Source organism: Cupressus sempervirens, chromosome 2 (genome assembly GCF_028749045.1).
Source record: "Cupressus sempervirens isolate cs-2001-9-10 chromosome 2, ASM2874904v1, whole genome shotgun sequence".
Taxonomy (NCBI): domain Eukaryota; kingdom Viridiplantae; phylum Streptophyta; class Pinopsida; order Cupressales; family Cupressaceae; genus Cupressus; species Cupressus sempervirens.
The window spans coordinates 699910627-699933534 of NC_143119.1; the positions used below are offsets into that span (position 1 = coordinate 699910627).

At 36.1% G+C, this 22908-nt stretch overlaps 1 protein-coding gene across 2 annotated transcripts in view; it reads right to left on the reverse strand.

Moving 5' to 3' along the window:
• Positions 1-22908, reverse strand: part of NOXY38 (tetratricopeptide repeat (TPR)-containing protein) — a 171534-nt gene that overhangs the window by 69160 nt on the left and 79466 nt on the right. For both annotated transcript variants that reach the window (XM_089815084.1, XM_089815083.1), the window contains exons 9-10: positions 17000-17135; positions 16710-16838 (exon numbers count right to left, since the gene is read on the reverse strand). In XM_089815084.1, coding sequence (XP_089671210.1) covers positions 16710-16838; positions 17000-17135 — 265 coding nt within the window. The remainder of the gene's footprint in view (positions 1-16709; positions 16839-16999; positions 17136-22908) is intronic.

Sequence of the window (22908 nt, forward strand, 5' to 3'; positions counted from 1 at the left end):
AAAATAGATCCAAATGTATCTTAGAGCTCATTCATTCAGATTTATGTATACGAGAGAAGGTGACATGTCTTGTTGTGTCTCTTCATCTTCATCTTCGCCATCAGTAGGAGTACTAGCCTCCACATATACTGGAATTGGTAAATTCTGTTGCACACTCTCCTTGGTGACCTTAGGCATAGAAGTCATAAATTTCACTATGCCTTCCTCTATTTCTTTCCTTACTTCCTCATAATTTCCTCCCATAAGAAGATGGTTTCTTGTATTATGTTATTTTTGTTGATTACTACTCTAGAAAGACTTGGAACTATTTTTTTCAAAATTAAGAACCTGATGTAGTATTCATGAGATTAAAGGAATTCAAGCTCTACTAGAGAACATATCCGAGAAGAGGATTAAAACCCTGCGAACTGATAATAGAGGAGAGTATACCTACAGTAATTTCCATAATATTTGCATTGAAGCTGGGATTAAGAGGGAGTTTTGTGTTCCTTATAATCCTCAACAAAATGGTGTAGCAGAAAGGAAAAATAGAACTATTGTGGAAGCAGCCAAACCCATGATTCGTGATCAAAATCCTCAAACTTGTTTTAGGCAGAGCCTTCTAGAACTATTGTTTATGTTCAAAATAGATGCCCTCATCAGATTTTGGACAACAGGACACCCAAAGAAGCATTCACAAGATAAACACCATATGTAAGTCATATAAGAATCTTTTGCTGTCCAATATCAGACATATACCCAAAGACAAAAGAACCAAGTTATAGTGAAACATCAAAAGCTTACAGAATCCATATTCTAGAATAGAATATGATTGAATTAAGTAAGGATGTGGCATTTGAATAGGATATTGGATTCAGAAAATCCAAGGATACTTCTGAGAAGGATGGTAAAGATCAAGAACTTCCAGAAAATATGGAAGAAAACCATACTCCTGAAATTCAGAGGAAGAATCATGAACCTAAAGAACATGATGAACCCTTGGATTCTACTGATAGGCCTACAGATGCCGTTGTAAACCGGGAAAAACCTCTTTGGGCAAGGAAAATAATAAAAAAGACTGAAAATTTTGCAGCTCCTAAAGGAACATTTAAGGAGAGGAAGACACCACACATGTATTCTAGCTATGTTGCATTAATGAGTCATAATATTAACTTAGAACCTACCAGTGTTGAGGTAGCCACTAGTCAGCAAGTCTGGAAGGATACAATGACCGAAGTGAAGAGCACGCAATTATAGTTGGGGGGGAGAGGGTGTGTGTGTGTGTGTGGTGCATCACTATAATATTAACATTTTCAAATTTAAAACTTCTATCCACACAATAACTTCAAATACTAAAACAAACAATTACGGACATGAACACAATAAGTGGAAACCCAATGTGGCAGAAAACCATGGCAAATAATTGCTTTAAATATAAACTTGTTCTTTACAATGTTTTGTAGGCTCCAACCCTATGTTTATGAGCATCCACCCACTAGAAGCTCCAACTCCCATACTTCGTAGGCACCTACCTACAAGAAGCACCAACCCGCTGTTGTCTTTGTGACCACCAACCCACTGCAAAAAAACTGTTCTTGCACCCTGATAATTGCATATTCAACTGATGATGGACATTTTGCTTGCAAAATTTCACTTCGTTTAATCTAATACTTATATTTGTATGGATTCTTTGATTCCAGCACACACTTTTCTCCCTTCTCTCCTTTTATATTTTTCTTACAAGTTTCTCATATACATTTTATTTCAACTTCTTTATATAAATACTACGTTGCACGGGTACTGTTTATGGTGTTTTAAGGTTTTTGTTGTTTAAATGTGTTTATGCTACTATGCTACATTCTAATTTTAACTCATGCTTCATAAAAATGTATGTGTGTGTGTATACATACATACATATATACAAATATATATATATATATATATATATATATATATATATATATATATATATATATATATATATATATATATTTTACATGTTTTTGTAGTAACGAACCCAAACCCTTTCCAAAATTTTGACGAACTTGCAAACCAATTCTCGAATGTCGAACTTGGAACCTAACCCAAACAGTCAACTTAATATGAATATATATATCTTCATAAAAGTCCTCTTATATTTTATATATGCATATGTTCACTTTTTCTTCTTTATTCTTCTATCCTTCTTCCATCTCATGTTTATATATATATATATATCAGACTTAATAAATCTGCATATATATACAAATATATTCTACGCTTCACATTGGTCACTTGTTCATTTTTTTTCCTATTCACTTCTTTGTTTCACTTTGCACATGACTCAAGTCATATTTTTATCTTAAATTTTATACGATATGACTTTTCAAATATAAAAAGTCACACCTTTTCTTGATCATAATTGCACCAAGTTATCTCAATCCTTGCATTTAGTTTTTTACGAATTCTTTTCAACATTATTAATGTATTAAAATAAATATACCTTCCTTCCAGGGAGCAGTTAAAGTCTTCAATTGTGTTTCCATGTTTAAAATGCCCATCTTAATTTTAAGAAAGAGATTATTTTCATCTTCAAACAATTAATTGGAATATGTTTATTTAAGCATTTAAATCCTTCTTCCCCGATACCATTTGATGGTGTATATTGTTCAATGACGTCCAGCACACAAACTTATTATTTTAAACAAAATTTGATATTCAAAACTTCATATCAATGATCTTATTTTACTTTAACCCGATGGACTTCACAATATGATAACAATCTTCTCTCCTATCCATCAAAGATAAAACTCGCAGGCTGTATATGTAGTTGACTTGTGGTGACGTTTCCTACTTAACAGCATGGCTTTTAAATGTTCTCACGTTGGCAATTCTTGCTCCACAATATCCTTCAATGGTGGGTCTTCATGGTTGATTAATCTCCGACATAGAGACACAAATTCTACAAGGCTTGACTCTTCCATGTTGCATAGCTCCACTCATCATTTCTTCTATATCACTACTTCTGAAAAAAATGTTGTCATGTATTATATGTCCTAATTCATGCTATTGGCAATGTGAGGAAAGTTTTGATAATATTCACTGTAATTTTTGCTGCTAATGCTATCGGCAATATTCCGTAGTAATATTTATTCCGTAGTAATATTTAATGACAGTTAGGATAGCACTACATAATATTTGATGTCGCACCCTCCATTTGCCTCGATACATTAAGATGCACTATACACTATATATCTCAGCATCTTCTTGTTGCTACTCAAACATCTCTCAATGTCGTTGATTAATTCTCAAATTGTTGTTCTTATGCCTGTACAGATTAAGAATGCCCGTGATTATACACGATTGATGTCTCTAGTGATTACATTTGAACTCCTTATGTTCATCCTCTCTTTTATGCAAATTGTATTGACACGATGTCCATTACAATTTTTCTTCCACAACATGGGGTGATTGGAAGTCAATTGGCATATAGATCAAACCTTCTATGTTAAATCATTGTTGTTATGTCTGTGCTCTGTCTCTCTTTATAATTGGCTTCGTATGTTGTTGAAGGCTTGTAAGTTGCTGCTATACAGATTATGTTCTTTGTCTTTGTTATGATCTCGTTCAAAATACTTGTGTATCACTCCTTGGTGTTCCGCTGCTCATTTTCTTTGATCAACTATTATAATCAATGTTTCATACATTTGTGAATCAATAGGCTATGTATTCATCATCTACTCACCATCTTCCCTAAACTTATCATCTTTTCTATTGTTCATATATCTTGTATTGTAACTGGTCCAATATCATTGAATTGGATTATATACTTCATATATCTATATATCATTAATATATTTCTTTCATACTTCATATTCTTATTCACTGCTATACACTTGATGTCCATTTCGCGTTATTGCTACATGTCTTTATTGGCTTCAAATATTCCCACTTGGTTGCTTTCTTGACTTTGTGACCTGTTCCAAGATACACATCATTTCACCTTTGACATTGACAAGTCTAATAATAACAATCTTGATCATTCTTGAGATCAATGATGTCAATAATTCCATTATGAAGAGTATCAATCAATCCTAAAGAATAATATTGGGGACATTGTACCTAGACCAAAGGAAATCCATGGTTTCTTCTAAATGACTCTTTAAGATCAAACATGTTTTAGATGGAAGTATTCAGAATTACAAGGCTACATTGTGGCTAGAGAATTCTCTCAAAAGGAAGAAGTTCATTGTGAGGAAACTTTTGCTCTTGTTGCCCCACACACTTCAATCATAACCATCATTGTTGTTGCAGCATCTAAAGGATGGAAGATTCATCAAATGGGTGTAAAGACAGATTTCCTAAACAACATAATTAATGAAGAAGTATATGTCGAACAACCAAAAGGATTTGTACATGAAAAGGAAACTCGTGTTTGTATGTTAAAGAAGACATTATAGTGCCTTCAGCAAGCTCCACGTATTTGGTATGAAACAATTGGCTGCTACCTGATGAGCTTAGGTTTCTCCAAGAATCATGCAGACTCAAACTTGTACTTCAAGGCGCTACTTCCTTGGGTTAGAAATTTGGCAGGAAAATGATAAGATCATTGTGGGTCAAGTAAAGTACACCATTGAAATTCAAAAGAGACCTTGTATGATGGATTTTAAATCAATGTCCACACCATGGAAACAAGTTTGCAAAGTCAAAACAGGCTGCAGCTGTTTCAGAGTTGGCAGACTCTACACCATAAATGCAGATGATTGGGTCCTTAATGTACCTAGTCAACACTAGACTAGATATTTATTATGCAGTAAGTGCACTTAGCCAGTTCATGTGTGAACCTAAGCAAATACATCTAGTTGCAGCAAAACATATTATGAGAAGCTTGCAAGGCACAACTGCATTTGGCTTTTGATGTTCAGCTGACATAAACTTTAAACTGCATAAATACATTGATTCTGATTGGACAAGATGTGTTGTTGTTAAAAAGAGTACCTATGGTTGTTGTTTCAATTTAGGGTCTTCTATAAATTCTTGGTGCAGCAAGAAACAGTCTTTGGTAGCACAAAGCTCCACAAAAGCGAAATATATTGCAGCATCTGTAGGAACTCGAGAAGCAGGGAGGTGTCGAAAGCTTCTTGCAGGACTATTAGGAAAAATCTTAGAGCCCACAATTATCCATTGCAATAATCAAAGTTGTATAAAGTTTTCTGCCAATCCTATGTTTCATGACAAAACAAAATGTGTGGAGATCAAGTATCACTATGTAAGAAACATGGGAGAAAGGAATGCCATTCAATTAAAATACATTAGTACTAAAGAACAAACAGAAAACATTCTCACCAAGCCTCTCTCCATAATTAAGTTTGTGTACTTTCGAGGTAAGCTTGGTATTGTAGCGAATGAAGCCCTAGCTGAAATAGAGTCTCAACGTCATTGATTTATTAGTATTTATATATACCACGTAAAGAGTTTTTGGTGATATTCTTGTACTTGTGTGGTAAATATCTTTGTGAAACGACAATCTCATAATGATAAGACACATGTACATTAACCATCTTTGTGAGATGACGATCTCACAATGATAGAACATTGGTGCATTTTACCGTTTTTGTGAGGTGACAATCTCACAATGATGGTTGATATTTCATGAAGTAATGTTTATGTGTAGTCATACTAGTGGATACCACATTAGATGATATTCATGGATAAGCCATAATGGTGGACAATACATGTGAAGATATCTAAAAGCCATAATGGTAGATATCACTTAAGGTGATGTTTAAGAATAGCCATAATGATGAATATCCCATAAGGTGATATGTATGGATAGCCATTATGGAGAGATTAAATGCATTAAGTTTGATATCACTACTGAGGTAAAATTGTGAAATACAAAATCACTATCTGTCGGATTAAAACTAAGCAAAAAGTAATGAAGCTTCTTGCCTAAGTTTAGATTTATCTCAACTTCAATGATTGCATCTATGATAATAATCGCTGGCTAGAATAACTAGTTGATAATATGCCACTTGCACTCCATATAGGATAATCTAAGTCGGACTCGATGGTCGTGTAGGAGGCCCTCTATCCCTGCCTCTTTTCAATTAAGGCCCGTTTGGTTGCAGGCATAGGAATGGAGAATAAGGAATGCATATTCGGAATAGGAATGGCTATTCCAATAAGAATTATTTTTTGGAATGAGTATAAGCTCATTTTAGAGGCAAAATGGAAATATTTATTCCTATTCACTATTCCAATTGAAACCAAATGGAAAATAGAAAACATATTCCAATTCCCTATTCCAACTGAAACCAAATGGAAAATAGAAAACGTATTCCAAATTTTCTATTCCTATTCTAGTAACCAAACAGGCCCTTTAATATATGCCCCATAAGCTTGCTGAGAGAAAGATCTAACACACACTAATCTTGGGTAGAAACACTAATCTAAGGGACTGTAACAAAACTTACCTTCCATGGCCAAATTAAAGAAAAACTAAACATGTTTCTTAACTCTAACCAAGAACTTGTGTGGACCACAGTTGTAAAACTTAACATTGTGACTAATCGCCCTTAAACACCCCATCCCCTCCGCCCCCACCACTGTCCCTCTATAGTTCCCAAATTGAGGTTCCCCTATCCCCCCTGCACGGAAATGTAAAGTTTCTGCAAATTCTGCTATAAATCAGACTGAGATAATACCTTCTATTGCTTGCTAAAGATGATCTTCTATAATTCACACTTGTATGAAGTGTTACATATAGTATAAATACCATTCTGAAAAATGTTTTATCTCTGCAATATTTCAGATAGGGAAGAATTGCTAAAAGAGCAGACCATATATCATTCATGTGTTCTTTATCCACAAACATACCCTATATAAATATTACAACCAAAGGGCATGTCCCTAGAAGCAAGATGTCCCTATCTAGGTCTATTACAAGGTAATTGGTAAATACTTGCTTATTAATAACAGAGACCGAAAGGTCAATTTATACAAAAGGAAGAGACGATGTTTCCTTAGGAAACGATCGTAAAGAATAGAAACATTCTATTCCAGAGAAAGCAAAAAACCAAAGCAAACTAAAGCTAAAGATATTTACAAGATAACCATTAACTAATAATAGACGTCTTATCTATTATTGTAATACCCTCCCTTAATGGTTAATCTATCTAACACACCAAGCTGTCCTCTGAATTTGACAAACTTATCAGGACCAAGAGGCTTGGTGAGAATGTCTGCAGTCTGATCTAAGGTAGGAACATACTGCAGATCTATAGTCCCGTCTTCAACCAGCTGTCGTATGTAATGACAATGAACATCCACATGCTTGGTTCGTTCATGGAAGACTGGATTCCATGCTAACTTGATAACGCCTTCGTTATCAACAAACAGAGTAGTCGGTCCTGCTGGTGACATCTGCATATCCCCAAGCATCCGACGAAGCCAGACAGCTTCACATCCTGCCTTAACAGCCCCTCTATATTCAGCCTCTGTAGAAGAGAGAGAAACTGCCTGCTGCTTCTTGCTGGTCCATGTGACTGCACCGGATCCCAAACTGAACACATATCCAGATGTTGACTTTTTATCATCAACAGAACCTGCCCAATCTGAATCTGTGAACCCACTGAGTTTAGGATTAGAACTCCGAGAATACAAAAGTCCATAATCAGAAGCGCCCTTCACATAACGAAGCACACGCTTTGCTGCCATCCAATGATCAGCCTTAGGAGCTGTCATAAAGCGTGAAATATAGCTGACTGCGAAGCTGATATCAGGCCTAGTAGCAGATAGGTAGATGAGGCTGCCTACTAGTTGCCTATACGTAGTATCATCAACGGAAGGAGAATCAGACTTGGCTGATAACTTGAGACCTTTCTCCATAGGTGTAGATGCAGGTTTGCAATCCTGCATTCGGAATTTGTCTAACAAGGCTCTGGCATATTTGGACTGAGAGATGAATATACCAGAAGACTGTTGCCAAACTTCAACACCTAAGCAATAATGCATGAGCCCAAGGTCAGTCATATCAAAAGATTGGCATAAGTGTTGTTTGATTCCCTGAATCAAAGATGCCGAACTGCCATTGATGATCAGATCATCCACATAGATAACCAAAAGGATGATGTCACTGTCAGTAGTCTTGATGTACAGATTTGAGTCTGAAGAACTCCTCTTGAAGCCTTCATCACTGAAGTACGTATCAATCTTGATGTACCATGCCCGAGGGGCCTGCTTCAAACCATAGAGAGCTTTTACCAATCTGAGAACCTAATGGTCTTTACCAGCAACCTTGAAACCAGGAGGCTGCGTCATGTAGACCTCTTCATGGAGATCACCATTCAGGAAAGCACTCTTTACGTCCATCTGATGGACCTTCCAGCCAAACTGTGCTGCCATGGCTAAGACTAATCTGATGGTGCTCATCTTTGCAGTAGGAGCAAAGGTCTCCTCATAATCAATGCCCTGATGCTGAGAAAAGCCCTTTGCCACTAAACGAGCTTTGTACTTATCCAAAGTACCATCTGATTTGTATTTGATTTTGTAGACCCATTTGCAGCTAATGGGTTTCTTCCCTGGGGGAAGATCAGAAAGGACCCAAGTGTTGTTCTTCAGCAGGCTCTGGTGTTCAGATTGCATGGCATGTTCCCACTCTGGAATTCCTTTAGCCTCGGAATATGTTTGAGGTTCAAACACACTGTGAATGTTGGCCATAAGAGCAAAGTTAACAGAATCTATAGTTTTGCTCTTTTTCCGAGTAGTTCTCCCATCAATGAGCTCATCATCATGAAGATCAGCAAGTGTCTTAGCCCACCACTTAGGCCGGAGAGGAGAATGACCAACAGTAGTACTAGGAGATGCTTGATCAGCAGGATCCTGATCAGAAGAATCTGGATCAAACTCAGGTGAAGCATCTTCAAAACGAGGTGATCCTGCAGGAGAAGCCGGAGGTGGCTGTACAGGTATCACTGGCAGGACTGGAGCTGTAGGAGCTACTGGAGCCCTCCCATCAGGTGGACCTAATGGAAGCCGAACTCCCAAATCATGAACCTGCATAGGCTGGACTACTGGATCAGGAACAGGAGAAACAGGCATGAATGGTCCTCGCTGCTCATCAAAGACTACATCGCGGCTGTATATGAGACGAGATGTCTCAACATCAATAAGGCGGTAGGCTTTGTGAAGACTGCTATATCCAACTGCATCAGTTTCTGACTCTTGGCATCCAACTTGGTACGTGAAGCATCAGGGATCCAAACAAAAGCAAGAGAGCCAAAAACTTTCAGGTGACTGATTTTGGGCTTGCGACCTGACCAGGCCTCTTCCGGAGTTTTACCTTTGACCGCCACTGTGGGTGACCGGTTCAACAGATAAACTGCAGTGTTAACTGCTTCTGCCCAAAAACGCTTCGGAACATGTCTGTGTTCGAGCATGGAACGAGCCATCTCGGTGATTGTCCTGTTCCGACGTTCAACTACACTGTTCTGTTGTGGCGTGTGGGGTGTGGTGAACTGGCGTTGGATGCCATGTGTATCCAAGAAGCTGGAGAAAACATTAGAACAAAATTCCCCCCCATTGTCTAATCTAAGAGTAATAATAGATTTCCCAGACTCTTTTTCAACTAAGGGTTTAAACTTTTGAAATACAATAAATGCATCGGATTTCTTTTTAAGGAAATACACCCACATTTTTCTACTGAAATCATCTACAAACAACAGAAAATACTTGTACCCAAGAACAGAAGGAGTGGCCATAGGGCCGCAGATATCAGCATGAACAAGCTGAAGTACTTGAGAAGCTCGCCAAGAATCGCCACTGGGGAAAGGTGTGCAATGTTGCTTCCCAGCCTGACATGCGTCACAAACTCCAAGGTGTTGGGTTTGAATCTCTGGCAAACCAAGAACAAGCTCATCCCGAGCAAGTTGTGAGAGATAATGCACATTTAAGTGCCCATATCGCTGATGCTAAAGTGTGCTGATGGAAGATCGCCGAGCAGCCATAGCTAAGTCCTGAGAATCACCAAAATCAGTAAGTCTGAAAAGACCATGATCCTCAAGACCAACTGCAATCGTAGACTTTGTCGCCCGATCAGTGATGGTGCACTGATGTGAACTGAAGGTGACTGCCAAGTGTGGAGAATGTCGCAGCAACTGACTGACCGAGAGTAGATTTAGTTCCATCCCTGGAACGTAGTACACATCAAGGAATATGAGCTTCCTCCCAACAGACTGAATTTGAATGTTGCCTTTACCAACAACCGTGTACTCTTCTCCACCACCAAAGATAACAGAATCTGAATAAGGCTGGTAGTCAGTAAACCAGTCTCTGCGGTGAGTGAAATGTCGAGAGGCACCTAAATCAATGTACCAGGCAGATGACTGTACATGATCTGCGGGTCTTTTAGCCATGAAGGCATAAAAGGCAGATTCCACCTGCTCAGTGTGCTCTGCACTGTTCGCTTTGGGTTGCGAACCTGATTGCTTAGACTGGGCAGCTAAGCGTTTCCGACATGCAACCTTCATGTGACCATACTTGTGGCAATAGTTGCATTGAATGTTCTTCTTTTTGGTACCATCGGATGCTGGAGCAGAAGACTTCTGCTGAGATGGTTGCTGAAACTTGCCCTTATCCTTCTGAAAGGATTTCGCAGCAAAGGCTTGCTCAGTGGAGGTGGAACTGGAGCTGCTACCGAACTGTTGTTTCCACCGATCTTGCTGAAGTAGCAGGGTGTAGAGATCAGTGAACTTTAGATCAACACCAGTAGATGTGATGTTGAGAGTCTCGATAAAATGCTCATAGAAATTTGGTAAACTCCGGAGAGTGATTACCACAATATCCTCTTCCTCCATCTTGCGACCGATGGCAAGTAACTGATCACGGATTTCCTGAATCCGATTCAGGTGTGCCTGGAGCGAGGTGCGCTCATCCATGACAATAGAAAACAGAGTGTTTTTCAGAAAGAAGGCTCTGCTCTTGTCGGAAGTCTCATGAAGACCTTTTAGATGTGTCCAGATTTCGGCCGCTATCTTGCCGGATGGAATCTGAGAAAGCTAGTCATCAGCTACAGAGAGTTTGAGAAGCATTACTGCCTCTCGATTGTTCAAATCCCATGTATCTTGATCAGGACCCGGAGAAGTTGGACGCTGCTTAACACCCAGAACAAGTTGATCGGTGTTTCGATATTCGAAGATTGCGATGATGCGCTGCTTCCAGGTTCCATAATTGCGACCATTGAATTTGGAATTATGCTCGAGCAGAATATTTGTCAGAGATGCCATGGCACGTTTTTCAATGAAAAACTGTGAGAATCTGTGAAGGCACGTTCTTCGAGGCAAAAATACGGAAGACCCAGAAGAATCAGAGAATGACCCAAAAGAGAGCTCGAAAAACCCAAAAGGAATCTGCTGTCGTTTTCTGAATCCGCTGGCTCGAAAATCGAGGCACCCAGAAAAAACGAACGACAACCCAGTTGAGCTCTCGAAAAACCCACCAAGAATCTGCAAACAAAAAAAAATTTCGACCCCAAAAATTAGGATTTCGAAAAAAAGGCCCTAGTTGAAAAAAGCTTGAAAAAACTTCAGATTTCTTGATGAAAAATGGTCGAATCTGCTTCCCAGAGCACGATGACAGACTGAGACGGCTAGAGCATGAAGATTTGATATAGAAACATGCCGATTTTCACCCCAAAAACGCGAGTCTCCAAAAAATGGGCACAATTTCCATGTGATTTGCAGACCCGTAATTCGGGAATTTCTCCAAGCAGAAAAACCCTAGGTGGGTTTTGGAGAAATTAGCTGAAATAATTTTGGAAAAATTTAAACAAATAATTTCAAGAAGAAATTATAAATTTTTCCGAAAAAATTTAAGTATTTAGCTCTGATACCATATTACAAGGTAATTGGTAAATACTTGCTTATTAATAATAGAGACCGAAAGATCAATTTATACAAAAGGAAGAGACGATGTTTCCTTAGGAAACGATCGTAAAGAATAGAAACATTCTATTCCAGAGAAAGCAAAAAACGAAAGCAAACTAAAGCTAAAGATATTTACAAGATAACCATTAACTAATAATAGATGTCTTATCTATTATTGTAATAAGGTCAGCCTCTAAATTGTTCTCTTTAAAATCGGCAGCTTTACAAGGAGACATATGTTAATACATTAAACTAACCAAGATGATTTAGTTAATCCTTAACTATGTTGCCCAAAGGAGACGCCAATACCTATTAAAGGAGAAGACAATTACTTATAGGCTTTACTTCCAAAGGGATTTCATGCATTCTCAGATTTGTACGATCTGTAGAATCAAATTAGTATTAGATCGAAGTTACAGAATTAACACTCCCTATTAACTTGATAATCATACTAAGAGATAACATATCTAGCATCATCAATTAAGAAGAATAAGCATAGATTGATACTCTATATCTATCTAAATCTTCTAAGCATGTGGTATCATTTGAACACATGATACTAAGTCATATTACTATACTTGTGATATGACTTATCACTTATACTTGTGATAGCAGTATTGCATGGAATGCAATATACAGGATAAAGTCTGGCGAATAATTAAATTCTTCATTTATCCAAGTTGTGACTATAAGTACTCGCAAGCCTATATCACAAAAGGACCCTGAGTTAAGATCTACCAGAACATAAGATAAAATCCGACGAATGATTAAATTCTTCATTTATCCAAGTTGTGACTCATAGACATAAACATGTCTACATCACAATATATCTTAAACTCATCTAGATCTAACAGTAGTTCTCTATTGTTCAGTACATTATATAAGAGATCGTCATCTCTCATAATGTCTTTTATACAAGTGTTCATTATCTTAGAGATTGTCATCTCTTAAATAATGAATAGAAATGGCGAAGCCAATAACAGTCGATAGCCTAACAATAATAATTTTAATTCACAATTATTAAAAATTAAAGAATACATATGTATTACAATTCAACCATACCAAGTCTTTTCCTAAAGTGATCTATATTCACTCGAGAGAGGTGTCTAGTAAAAATTTCTACTGTCTGATCTGCAATGCAAATGTATTCTAATTTTACAGTATTCCTATCTACCATATCTCTTACATAATGGTATGGAATTTCAATATGCTTGGACCTGTCATGAAAAACTGGATTCACAGAAAACTTGATGGGCCTCTAATTATCACAATGAATAATAGTAGGATTCATGGGTTGACCAAATAATCACACAAGCAACTTTCTGAGCCAAACTACTTCCCGAGAGGCCATTGTTGTAGCAATGTATTCAACTTCTATGGAACTCTGTGCTACTGATGTCTGCTTTCTGAATATCCAAGATATCATCGTTGAGCCTAAACTGAAACAACATCCTGAAGTGCTTTTCCTATCAGTAACACTTCCAGCCCAATCTAAGTCTGTGTACCCATGTAAGTCCAAGTCAACTTTCTCATAATTGAGCCCAAGATTAAGAGTGCCTTGTAAGTATCACATGATGTGTTTGACTTTAACTAGGTGAATCTCTTTTGGTTCACACATAAACTGACTTAAAACATTATCAGCATAGTAAATATCAGGTCTTGTATTTACCAAGTACATAAGAGACCCAATCATCTATCTGTAAATAGTAGAATTTATGGAGGGTGATTCTGCAGTTGCTTCTTTAAGTTTGTGTAGATTAGTCTCCATTGGAGAAGACAAATGGTCTGCAGTTCCACATTCCAAATCTCTTCAAGATGTCTAATGTATACTTTCCTTGATTAAGTCCTAGGAAGTAATGAAGGAGACCTAAATCTTTCATTTCAGATTCTTTGATTAGATCTTTCTTGCATTGATCTATAAGATGATCATCACCTATTATTACTAAATCATCAACATATAGTATCAAAATTATCATATCATCTTTATCCTTTTTATAATAGAGATTTGGATCAGCTTCATTCTTGGAGAATCCTAAACTGGAGAGATACTTGTCAATTCTTTCATACCATGCCCTTGGAGTCTGTTTAAGCCTATAAAGAGCTTTCTTGAGCCTGCAAACAAAGACTTTAGAGTTATGGGTTTCAAATCCTTCAGGTTGTTCTAAATATACCTCTTCTATAATCTTTCCATTCAGAAATGTTGTTTTTACATACATCCAATGTACTTTCCATCCCTTCCATGCCGCAATAGCTAGAAATAGTCTTATAGAGGTGTATCTGGAAATTGAAGCAAAGATTTCTTCATAATCAATTCCCTCCTTCTGAGAGAAACCTCTGGCTTTATATTTTTCAATGCTACCGTCAGCAACATGCTTAATTTTAAATATTCACTTAGAAGAAATAACTGATTTTCCTTCAGGCCTTGGAACAATTTCCCAAACATCATTCTTAATAATGAATTGGTATTCTTCCATCATAGCATCCTTCCAAGTTGTATGTTTAATAGCATCTGAAACATTGGTTTGTTTTGATTTAGATAAATCACTCATGTTGGGTGCATAACTAAAAAATCTTTTGGGTCTTTTCCTTTCTCTGAATGTTCCAGATGGTGTAGCAAAGTCTTGTCCTTCCCTTACAGTCTTAATGGCCCAAAGTAGTCTTTTCTTTGGATTTTGAGTTTCCTTAAGATTAAGATTCTGAATTTCATCTTCAATTTCTTCAATATTCTCCCTTTGAAATTCAGATTCAATATTTTCTTCAGAACTAGGTAAGGGAGAGGGATCTTCAGAACTTTGGGCTCTTTTGAGTGCTAAATCTTCTTCAAATATTACATCCTTACTAAGTTCAATTTTTTTTGACCAGGTATGAAAATCCTATATACTTTACATGTTTCACTATACCCAACAAAAATACCTTTCCTCCCGGAGGGTTCTAACTTAGTTCTCTTTTCTTTTGGGATATGTATATATACTGGGCACCCAAATATCCTAAGATGGCTTATATTAGGTTTAACCTTAATAAAGACTTCTTCAGGAGTTTTATCTCTAAGGTGGAAGTGAGGACTTTTGTTTTGAATATAGACAGCAGTACAAGCGGCTTCTACCCAAAGTTAACATTCTAAATTTTGATCAAATATCATAGATCTTGTTGCTTCTATAATTGCTCTATTCTTCCTTTCTGCTACCCCGTTTTGTTGTGGGTTATAAGGAATAATATACTCCCTCTTAATTCCTACTTCTTTACAAAACTCTTTAAACAAATATGAAGTATATTCCCCTCCATTATTAGTCCTAAGAGTTTTAATTTTGTGTCCTGATAAGTTTTCCATTAACGTTTTGAATTCTTTAAATCTCTTAAGGATTTCTTTTGATTCTTTACATTTTAAGTAGATCCAAATTTTCCTAGAGAAGTCATCTATAAAAAGTATATAGTATCAAAATCCTCCAAGAGAAGGAATAGACATAGGTCAACATAAATCTGAGTAGACTAATTCTAAAACATTGTTAGTGTTTCTAGTGCTATCATGAAATGGACTTTTGGTGTTCTTACCCAGAGCGCATCCTTTGCATATGCTTGAATGATCTTTATTCAACTTAGGTAAACCAGTTACCATCTTCTCCATAGTTGATAAGGCTTTGAAATTTAGATGTCCTAACCTTTTGTGCCATATTTCGTTTATATCAGTAGCTTCATGAATTAAGGCTTGAATAGGTTGACCATGTTTTGTATTTAATTCATACAAGAATCCCTTTCTTTGACCAATCAACTTTAATTTCTTGAATTAAGAGTTCTTAGACCAAGTCATTACTTTACCGTCCATGAATCCCTTGGCAAAAGAACAATCTCCCTAATAGAGATTGTTCTTTTGCCAAGAGATTGTTAATATTTGGATTACTTTTTCCTAAAATATGCCCATTTTATTGATTATTCCGTTTGTGAATATGTTATGCGAGCACAGTTTCTTTGGTAAATAAATTAGATCAGTATTTCTTGATGGTAGTAATAAGGTTAAGACATATTCAAAATCATTAACTCGAATTCATTTTGTCTTACTGGAATTTGATTCTTTTAGAAAATCTCGATTTTATATTACCTTCATTGATGATGTCTCAAGATAAACTTTGATTTAGTTTATGCATATTAAATGGGGCCTTCACTGAGATTAAAGAAATTAGAACTTTAGTTGAGAAGCAGACATACTATAAAATAAAAGGTGTTCATATATGACAATAGTGTTGAATATTATTTTGAGCAATTTGATGAGTTATGTAAGCATGCAGGCATTGTTGGACAGAAGACTACACCTTAAACTCCACAACAAAATGGGGTAGCAGAAAAAATGAAGCAAAAAATTTAATGGAAAGAGTTAGAGGTATGTTGATTGGTCTCCAACTTGATTGATGCCTTTGAACAAAAGCTATAAGCACTGCTTTATATTTGATTAATATAACTCCTTCAGATCTTCTTGATGAAACTCTTATGCAGTGTGGATGTATAAAAAACCTTCTATTTCACATTTAAGGGTTTTTGATCATGAAGCTTATGTTCATGAGCCTTAAGAAAAGTGATATACATTTTCTCCAGAAGCTTAGAAATGCATCTTCACTAGTTACATTGACAGTGTAATAAGCTTTGGATTTCTCTAACCCAAAAATGATTTATTCTAAAGATTTAATTTTCAAGGAATACAGAACTTATTCAGGTGAAGAAGAAGCAAAGGAGAAAGACAAGACTGGAGAAACTGAGGGAAATTAAATTTTCAGTATATATAAAACAATTTACTTCATTGCATATTTTGGGAGCTTCTTATAGAACATAAATACTTACATATGAAACCTTTCAGGATCTGTTGGGTTGATTGGCGGTATGCATCGACTGATGACACCTTTAGCACCTTTGATTGCTGCATCAACAAAATCACAGCTTACCTTATACAGAGCTCTATCACGCAAGATCCTGTTACATAACAAAGAAGAACAAATCAACACAAACAGCACACAAGCCAAATTGACCATAAATAAGCCAAAGGAAAAAAACAAACAAGGATAAAATATCGATCAACAAATTGTCAAATACCCTTTAATACTACATAATATTAGCATGTAACAAACAAGCACCTGTCTTGAATGGTCTTGCGCGGGAATTCCCTACATGACTGTAGTTCCTCATTCCAGTCCCTCTGCATGCCAATTGACTCAGTGCCATATGGCAAAGCTAAAGCATCCTCTGCTCTCGAAACATCTCTCCTGTGAGCTGCCATCCACCAGTAAAGTGTACAGTGTTACAGCTGTTACATCTATTTAACTGTAAATGTCTCTTACGTCTTTACTCTGTCAGGCATGGATTCAAAACACATTGGAAGGCCTACCCAGAAACTCAATTATAATCAACTTCCATGTATAATTTGAGAGCTTCAAAATTCAAATCAAAGCACACACAGTTTTGTTTTCACTTTTGGGCATGGGATATTAAGTTTTGTTTTGAAGTACACAAAATACATAATTGATCTCCCATAATGCCCAAAATCCTAGCAAGTATCTCACACCACAAAGTTTTTAAAGTTAATTAGTCATAGACACAAGCTGCCTATATTTCAAACCTTGTTTAAAAGGTTAGATAAGACATAAACCAAACAAGTTTCAGAAATTAACTTACTTATCAAATAACAAAAACAATTAGGACCCCAAGATGACAAATGCAAACAAAACTTCAGCTTCCTCCAGAAATTTAATAGTCATGCCAAAGTAAAAGTATTTTACTGAAGAATAGAGCTAAAGCACAAGTAAAATCAAACCAAAACAACTGACAAATGAATCTTCCGTCATTGATAAGATGAAAACGTTAACGAAGGACACCAACACCATCCCTTAAGATATCCTTCTAACATATGATCATTCTTATTTGTAATTAAAATCATATTTGGAAAACTCAACAAAGTATGAAAAAAAAATCAGGGAAAACTCGGCTAGTTTTCAGCAAAAACTCTGTAACTTAAACAATTACTTGAATTTAATTAGAAATGCATTTTTTCGCAAAATTCAATGAGAAGATACATCCAATGAGTCAATTAATGAGAACACAAAACAAACAAGCTTTACCTAATTATATTTAAACAGAAAGTGGGTACAAAATCACATTCTCCTGAGAAAGACTACTGGCTGGAAGCAAAATAGTAAGTAATTTATGTAAAACTAAAATTAAATACATCATTCCAATTACATCTTCCTCTTCTCAGTTCTAATAAAAACTGAGGGTGAGGGAGAGGTAGAGTGAGAGGATCTAATCTTAGAAGGCTGCAGTGGCCATGGTTGCTTTCTTGTTTGGTATGTCTAACTCAGTTTGTGGCTTGTCCTCAATCCTAGATATAGCTATGCTTCTAGCTTCTCCTAGCACTATCAATGACTACTCTTTCAACTCAATGTATACCAGCATGAAACCAAATCGAAGCCTTCCTCCATAGCCTACCTTGATGTCATCCTCTTCAAAAACTCCGCTCCAAAACCGCTGCAAATGTGCTTCAAACCCGCCTCAAGTCTGCTTCAAATCGATCAAAATCAGTTTGCAAGTGTTTGGAACACTTTTCCCCTCTCGAAAAAATTTAAGTGAAGAAATAATTAATGAAATTGATTTGGGCAATTTTTTGCCTCTAACTACTGCTATAAAACTACGACCGAGTTTTTGCTAAAAACTCAACAAGTTCTAGCCAAAAATTGTGCAAGTTTTTGGAGCCAGTAAAAGTTATACAAAACTAGATAAACCAGAAAACTCCGCCAATTTTTGCAACTCGGAGACTACTCTGCCAGTAGTCCATCTATGATTAAAATAACTTGACTTCCCACATATATTGCATTTGATTGAAAAATAAATATGTAAAAAGCAATTTTTTTCAAGAAATATTTGTCAATTCAGCTATAATGAGAAAAAAAGTATTACAACACTCCAAAAAGAAAGCCAAAATTAGCATTACAAGAGACATAGTTGAAACACTTGCAAACAAACTCAACGAGTTTTTTAAAACTTCAAAGTTTTATTGATGCCAATAATTTGTGCCAAAAATTGCAAACTATATTCCAAAGTTTTCAATGAGTTTTAGGGGAAATGTTGAGTTTTTTTTTAAATTTTTTTTTGCTCCTCCAGTGAAAAAACAAATTCCCAACCTTCTACGAGGTCTTTTTCAATGAGTTTGCACATGAAGCTTGTTTGAGGCCATCCAGCTATAAGTACTGTTGAAGCTTGTTTAAGGCCATCCACATGAAGAAGAGGAACAAGTTAGCTTAGAGCCACTTCAGTGATCTTGTCCTTGTGCAATATAATCTTTAGTGGCACAAAAGTTAAGAGGAAATATCAGCTGGTCCAATTCATTTGAATGATATAGATCCTTAGAGTGATTGGATAGCATGGGAACAGCCTCCATTATTTAATGAGGATGACATCTATGATTTGGAGAGGCGTTCTATAGAAGAGTTGGGGAATGGATTTGGATTCACATTCGATGATATTAAGGAGAATGAGAATGTTAATAGAAGAGTCGGAGAATCATAATTCATTCTTCGTGCTAGCATGTAGATGACATAAGAGCTCATGTAAAATTTCCTTGTATGCTCTAGATTCATCAACTGTTCATTCAAATTGTCACTTATGGGCCCAACCAATCTATTTTGTCACCTTCCTCTGTCACCTGCTCAACAAAATACCACATCCACGATTCAAATCTATAAGAACAAGGCATGCCAAATATGCAACTTAGCATCATGATCATGTCGCTATACTCCCTCTACAAGTCGAGCCATACTATTTCCTTGGGAATCTTGGAATGATGCGATCTATTCTTTTTTAACCATCTTTTGTTATTTATTTCTTCACAAAAATGGACTCCATAGGTGTAGATTCTAAGTGCATGCTCCTGTGTTTTCATGACCATCCTCGGGTGAGAAGGAATCCCAAATGCTTCAAATATGGATGCTGGAGAAATATCTGCGAGAATATTTCATTCAGAATCCCTGATAGTCTTATCCCTGGGACTAGTGTTTGGTACATTCCATAATCAACTTTGGACGTTGAAAAGGAGGGAAACCAACTGCAGCAACAATTCCACTTTTCACAATTCTTGTAGCTAGGTGCGTTGGATGATGGTCATTGTATCAAAACATTCTCTAATTAAACTCTTTCAAATCAAGGCCGCCGAGCCTTGTATCTCTGATTTCTGCCCACTTCGACATAATTTTGGATTCAACATAGAATCCTCTCCTTTCATTCTTTATCAATTGTCCGCATGTTTCTCCTGTTCCCCTGGGTTCTACCATTCTTCCTTCCTGCAAAATAGAAAATGTCCATACGTAAGAATATGTAGAAAGCATAAAAAGCAGATACAATTTGTCCAAAAGACAAAGATTTTGGATTTTTAACAAAATTTCCATATTTCTCTCCGCAGAATTCACTTTTCTAGATTTCCTCAAGAAACATACAATTTTCCTCAACTGGCTGAAAAGGTTCCTTTATGATAAAATTCACGATCCCTCTCGCGAATTCCTAGAAAACTCTTCAACGATTTTCAAAAAAATCATCCAAAAATCTTCTTTCCCAAACTCATTGAATTTCGCTCCTATTCTCAATTTGCTCTTCAAATTTTTGTGTGAGAAGGATTGAATGAATTCTCCATTCTTTTGCTTTTTCGATTTCAATTGATCTCTTTTCTAATTTTTCAAATTTGGGGTTTTTCTCAAATTTCCCAAATATTTCAACTTTTCATGATTTTTCACACTTTTGAGATTTTTTGCGCGACTTTGGATTTTCATCCTCCAAAAAATTTCAATTTTCCCCAAATTTATTAATTTTAAAACTTCTCCCAAACTTTTCTCATTTGGATTCCAAATTTTGTTTGCCCTTTGGAATTTTTAGGATGTCTTGGATTTTCACGTTTTCCAAGTTTTCATGATTTTTTAAACAATTTCAATTTTTTCAACTTTTCCAAAACTTAGGTGATTTTCACAACTTTTGGAATTCTTTTAGTTTTCCAATTTTTGACAGTTTGGAAGAGGTGGGAATTTAAAAAATATAAGTCCATGATTATATTCTATAGGTGCTTACGAAGGAAAAACGTTTTGGGCGCGTGACGGATTTTCCTCTTTTGGACAAGAAATTACAATGGGCTAAGGATTTTTTATTTTATCTTGGAAGTTTTCCCTCACATAGGTGGAAATGCATTCCACAAACCATGGAGAGCGCAAATTCTACAGTGTCACGGAATTAGCATTGGCAGACAAAATCTGCAGTGGGCTCAGAAATGTGCTCCACGATGGCTTTTGTTTATCTTTGTTGTGCACAACAGAAGGGGTCCCATTACTGGCCGGTGTATGGCAGAATGTCACTACAAGACCAACATCTTGAACATCTTCGAACATTTGCTTAAAACATGGTGAACTGCCATGGGCAAGCAAAAACTTTAAAATAGAAGTTTCGACCTTATTATTTGCTTTTGTTTTAAACAAATTTTCAACATTAGCATATCTCTTCTTTCCCTTGGCAAAAGAACAATCTCCCTAATCAAAAGCAACATCCACAAAAATTGTAGGCATTGACAAATTAGATTACAAATCCTCCAATAGAATCCCTTTAATTTATGCTGCCCCCTCCATATGAAATCTAGTTGCCACAATTTTCTCAGCATGAGTTGATTATATGTAGTCTTTCATCCCTTGAATACCATTCTACAAAAGATGGCAATAAACTCTCATATAGCCTCTCATATATTGTTGGGGTGTAAATGGCACTCCCATACTACTACTCCTTAAATTTTTTCTTATCTTTCTCAATTTGGAACCAAATTGTAATAGAACTTTTTGTAGTTAAATAGGCCTTTTGGATAGGTTTTTGGAAGTTGGAAAGAACAATAAAATGGGATTAAACTTAAAGAGAGCATACTACTAGGTGTACTTCCTTCTTCCATTTTCTCTTCGACATCATCACTCTCACAACACTCACTGATGCTTATGATTTTTTTTAAGAATTTTAAAAAGTACTGCAAATTTAAATAAGAACTCACAATCCCCTCTCTATGTAAGATTGTTTGTAAAGAGATATGTCATTGCGAATATTCTTTCAAAAACAACCATAAATGTTTACAACAATTGGTCTGATCGTCATAGAACACTGATCTTCCTCTTCATTTGCAGGACAGCTCCCTCATTTTATAAATATATTTATAATTTTTGGTTAATCTAACCCGAAAATGTTCAAAAAAAGAAGATATGATAATTAGACAAATATAACTAACTCTTAAAATTCAACATATTCAAGTCAAGACACCAAGAACATAATATGATTGTCACTAGTCTCATTCACATATGATATTTAATAAAACAAAAGTTATTATTAATGATAACATTATAAAGGTTAAGTTGTAAGACCCCACCCTTTTATGTCAAGGTAGACACAGTTAATATTATAAGCATGTTGTTAAACAATTCATGATATCATTACAAGTCAACATATCGATATACAAATCATAGTCTAGGAAAGGAGACGTTATTAATAAAATGTTGGCATACATTATACATATATATACCAAAGTAACAAGAATCGGAATCGGATCAGAATCGGCAAGGCCGAATCAAATCGTGAATCGGCCATGAATCGGAATCAAATCGGCCATGAATCGGAAAATTTAAAAAACCCTTGAAATTTAGTGAGTAACTTATTTCATAAACCCTTTATCGCTGATTCGATTCACCGATTCACAAAAAATCGTTTGGCTTGAATCGAATCGCCAAATCGCGTGAATCGCATGAATCGCCGTGATTCTTGGAACTATGATATATACACATACATGCATACATATAGATATGTCAAATCTTTGTACTGGAGGTGGTTGAGGTCAATGTCTCAACATGCATACGTGAATAGAATTATGGAAGTCGACCAAAACAATATGTCAACATGGATGATAATTTACCCCAGTTTTGCTAACGCACACATAAATATCACAAAAGGAGATATATCTATTATAGAAAGTTAAATCAATAATATG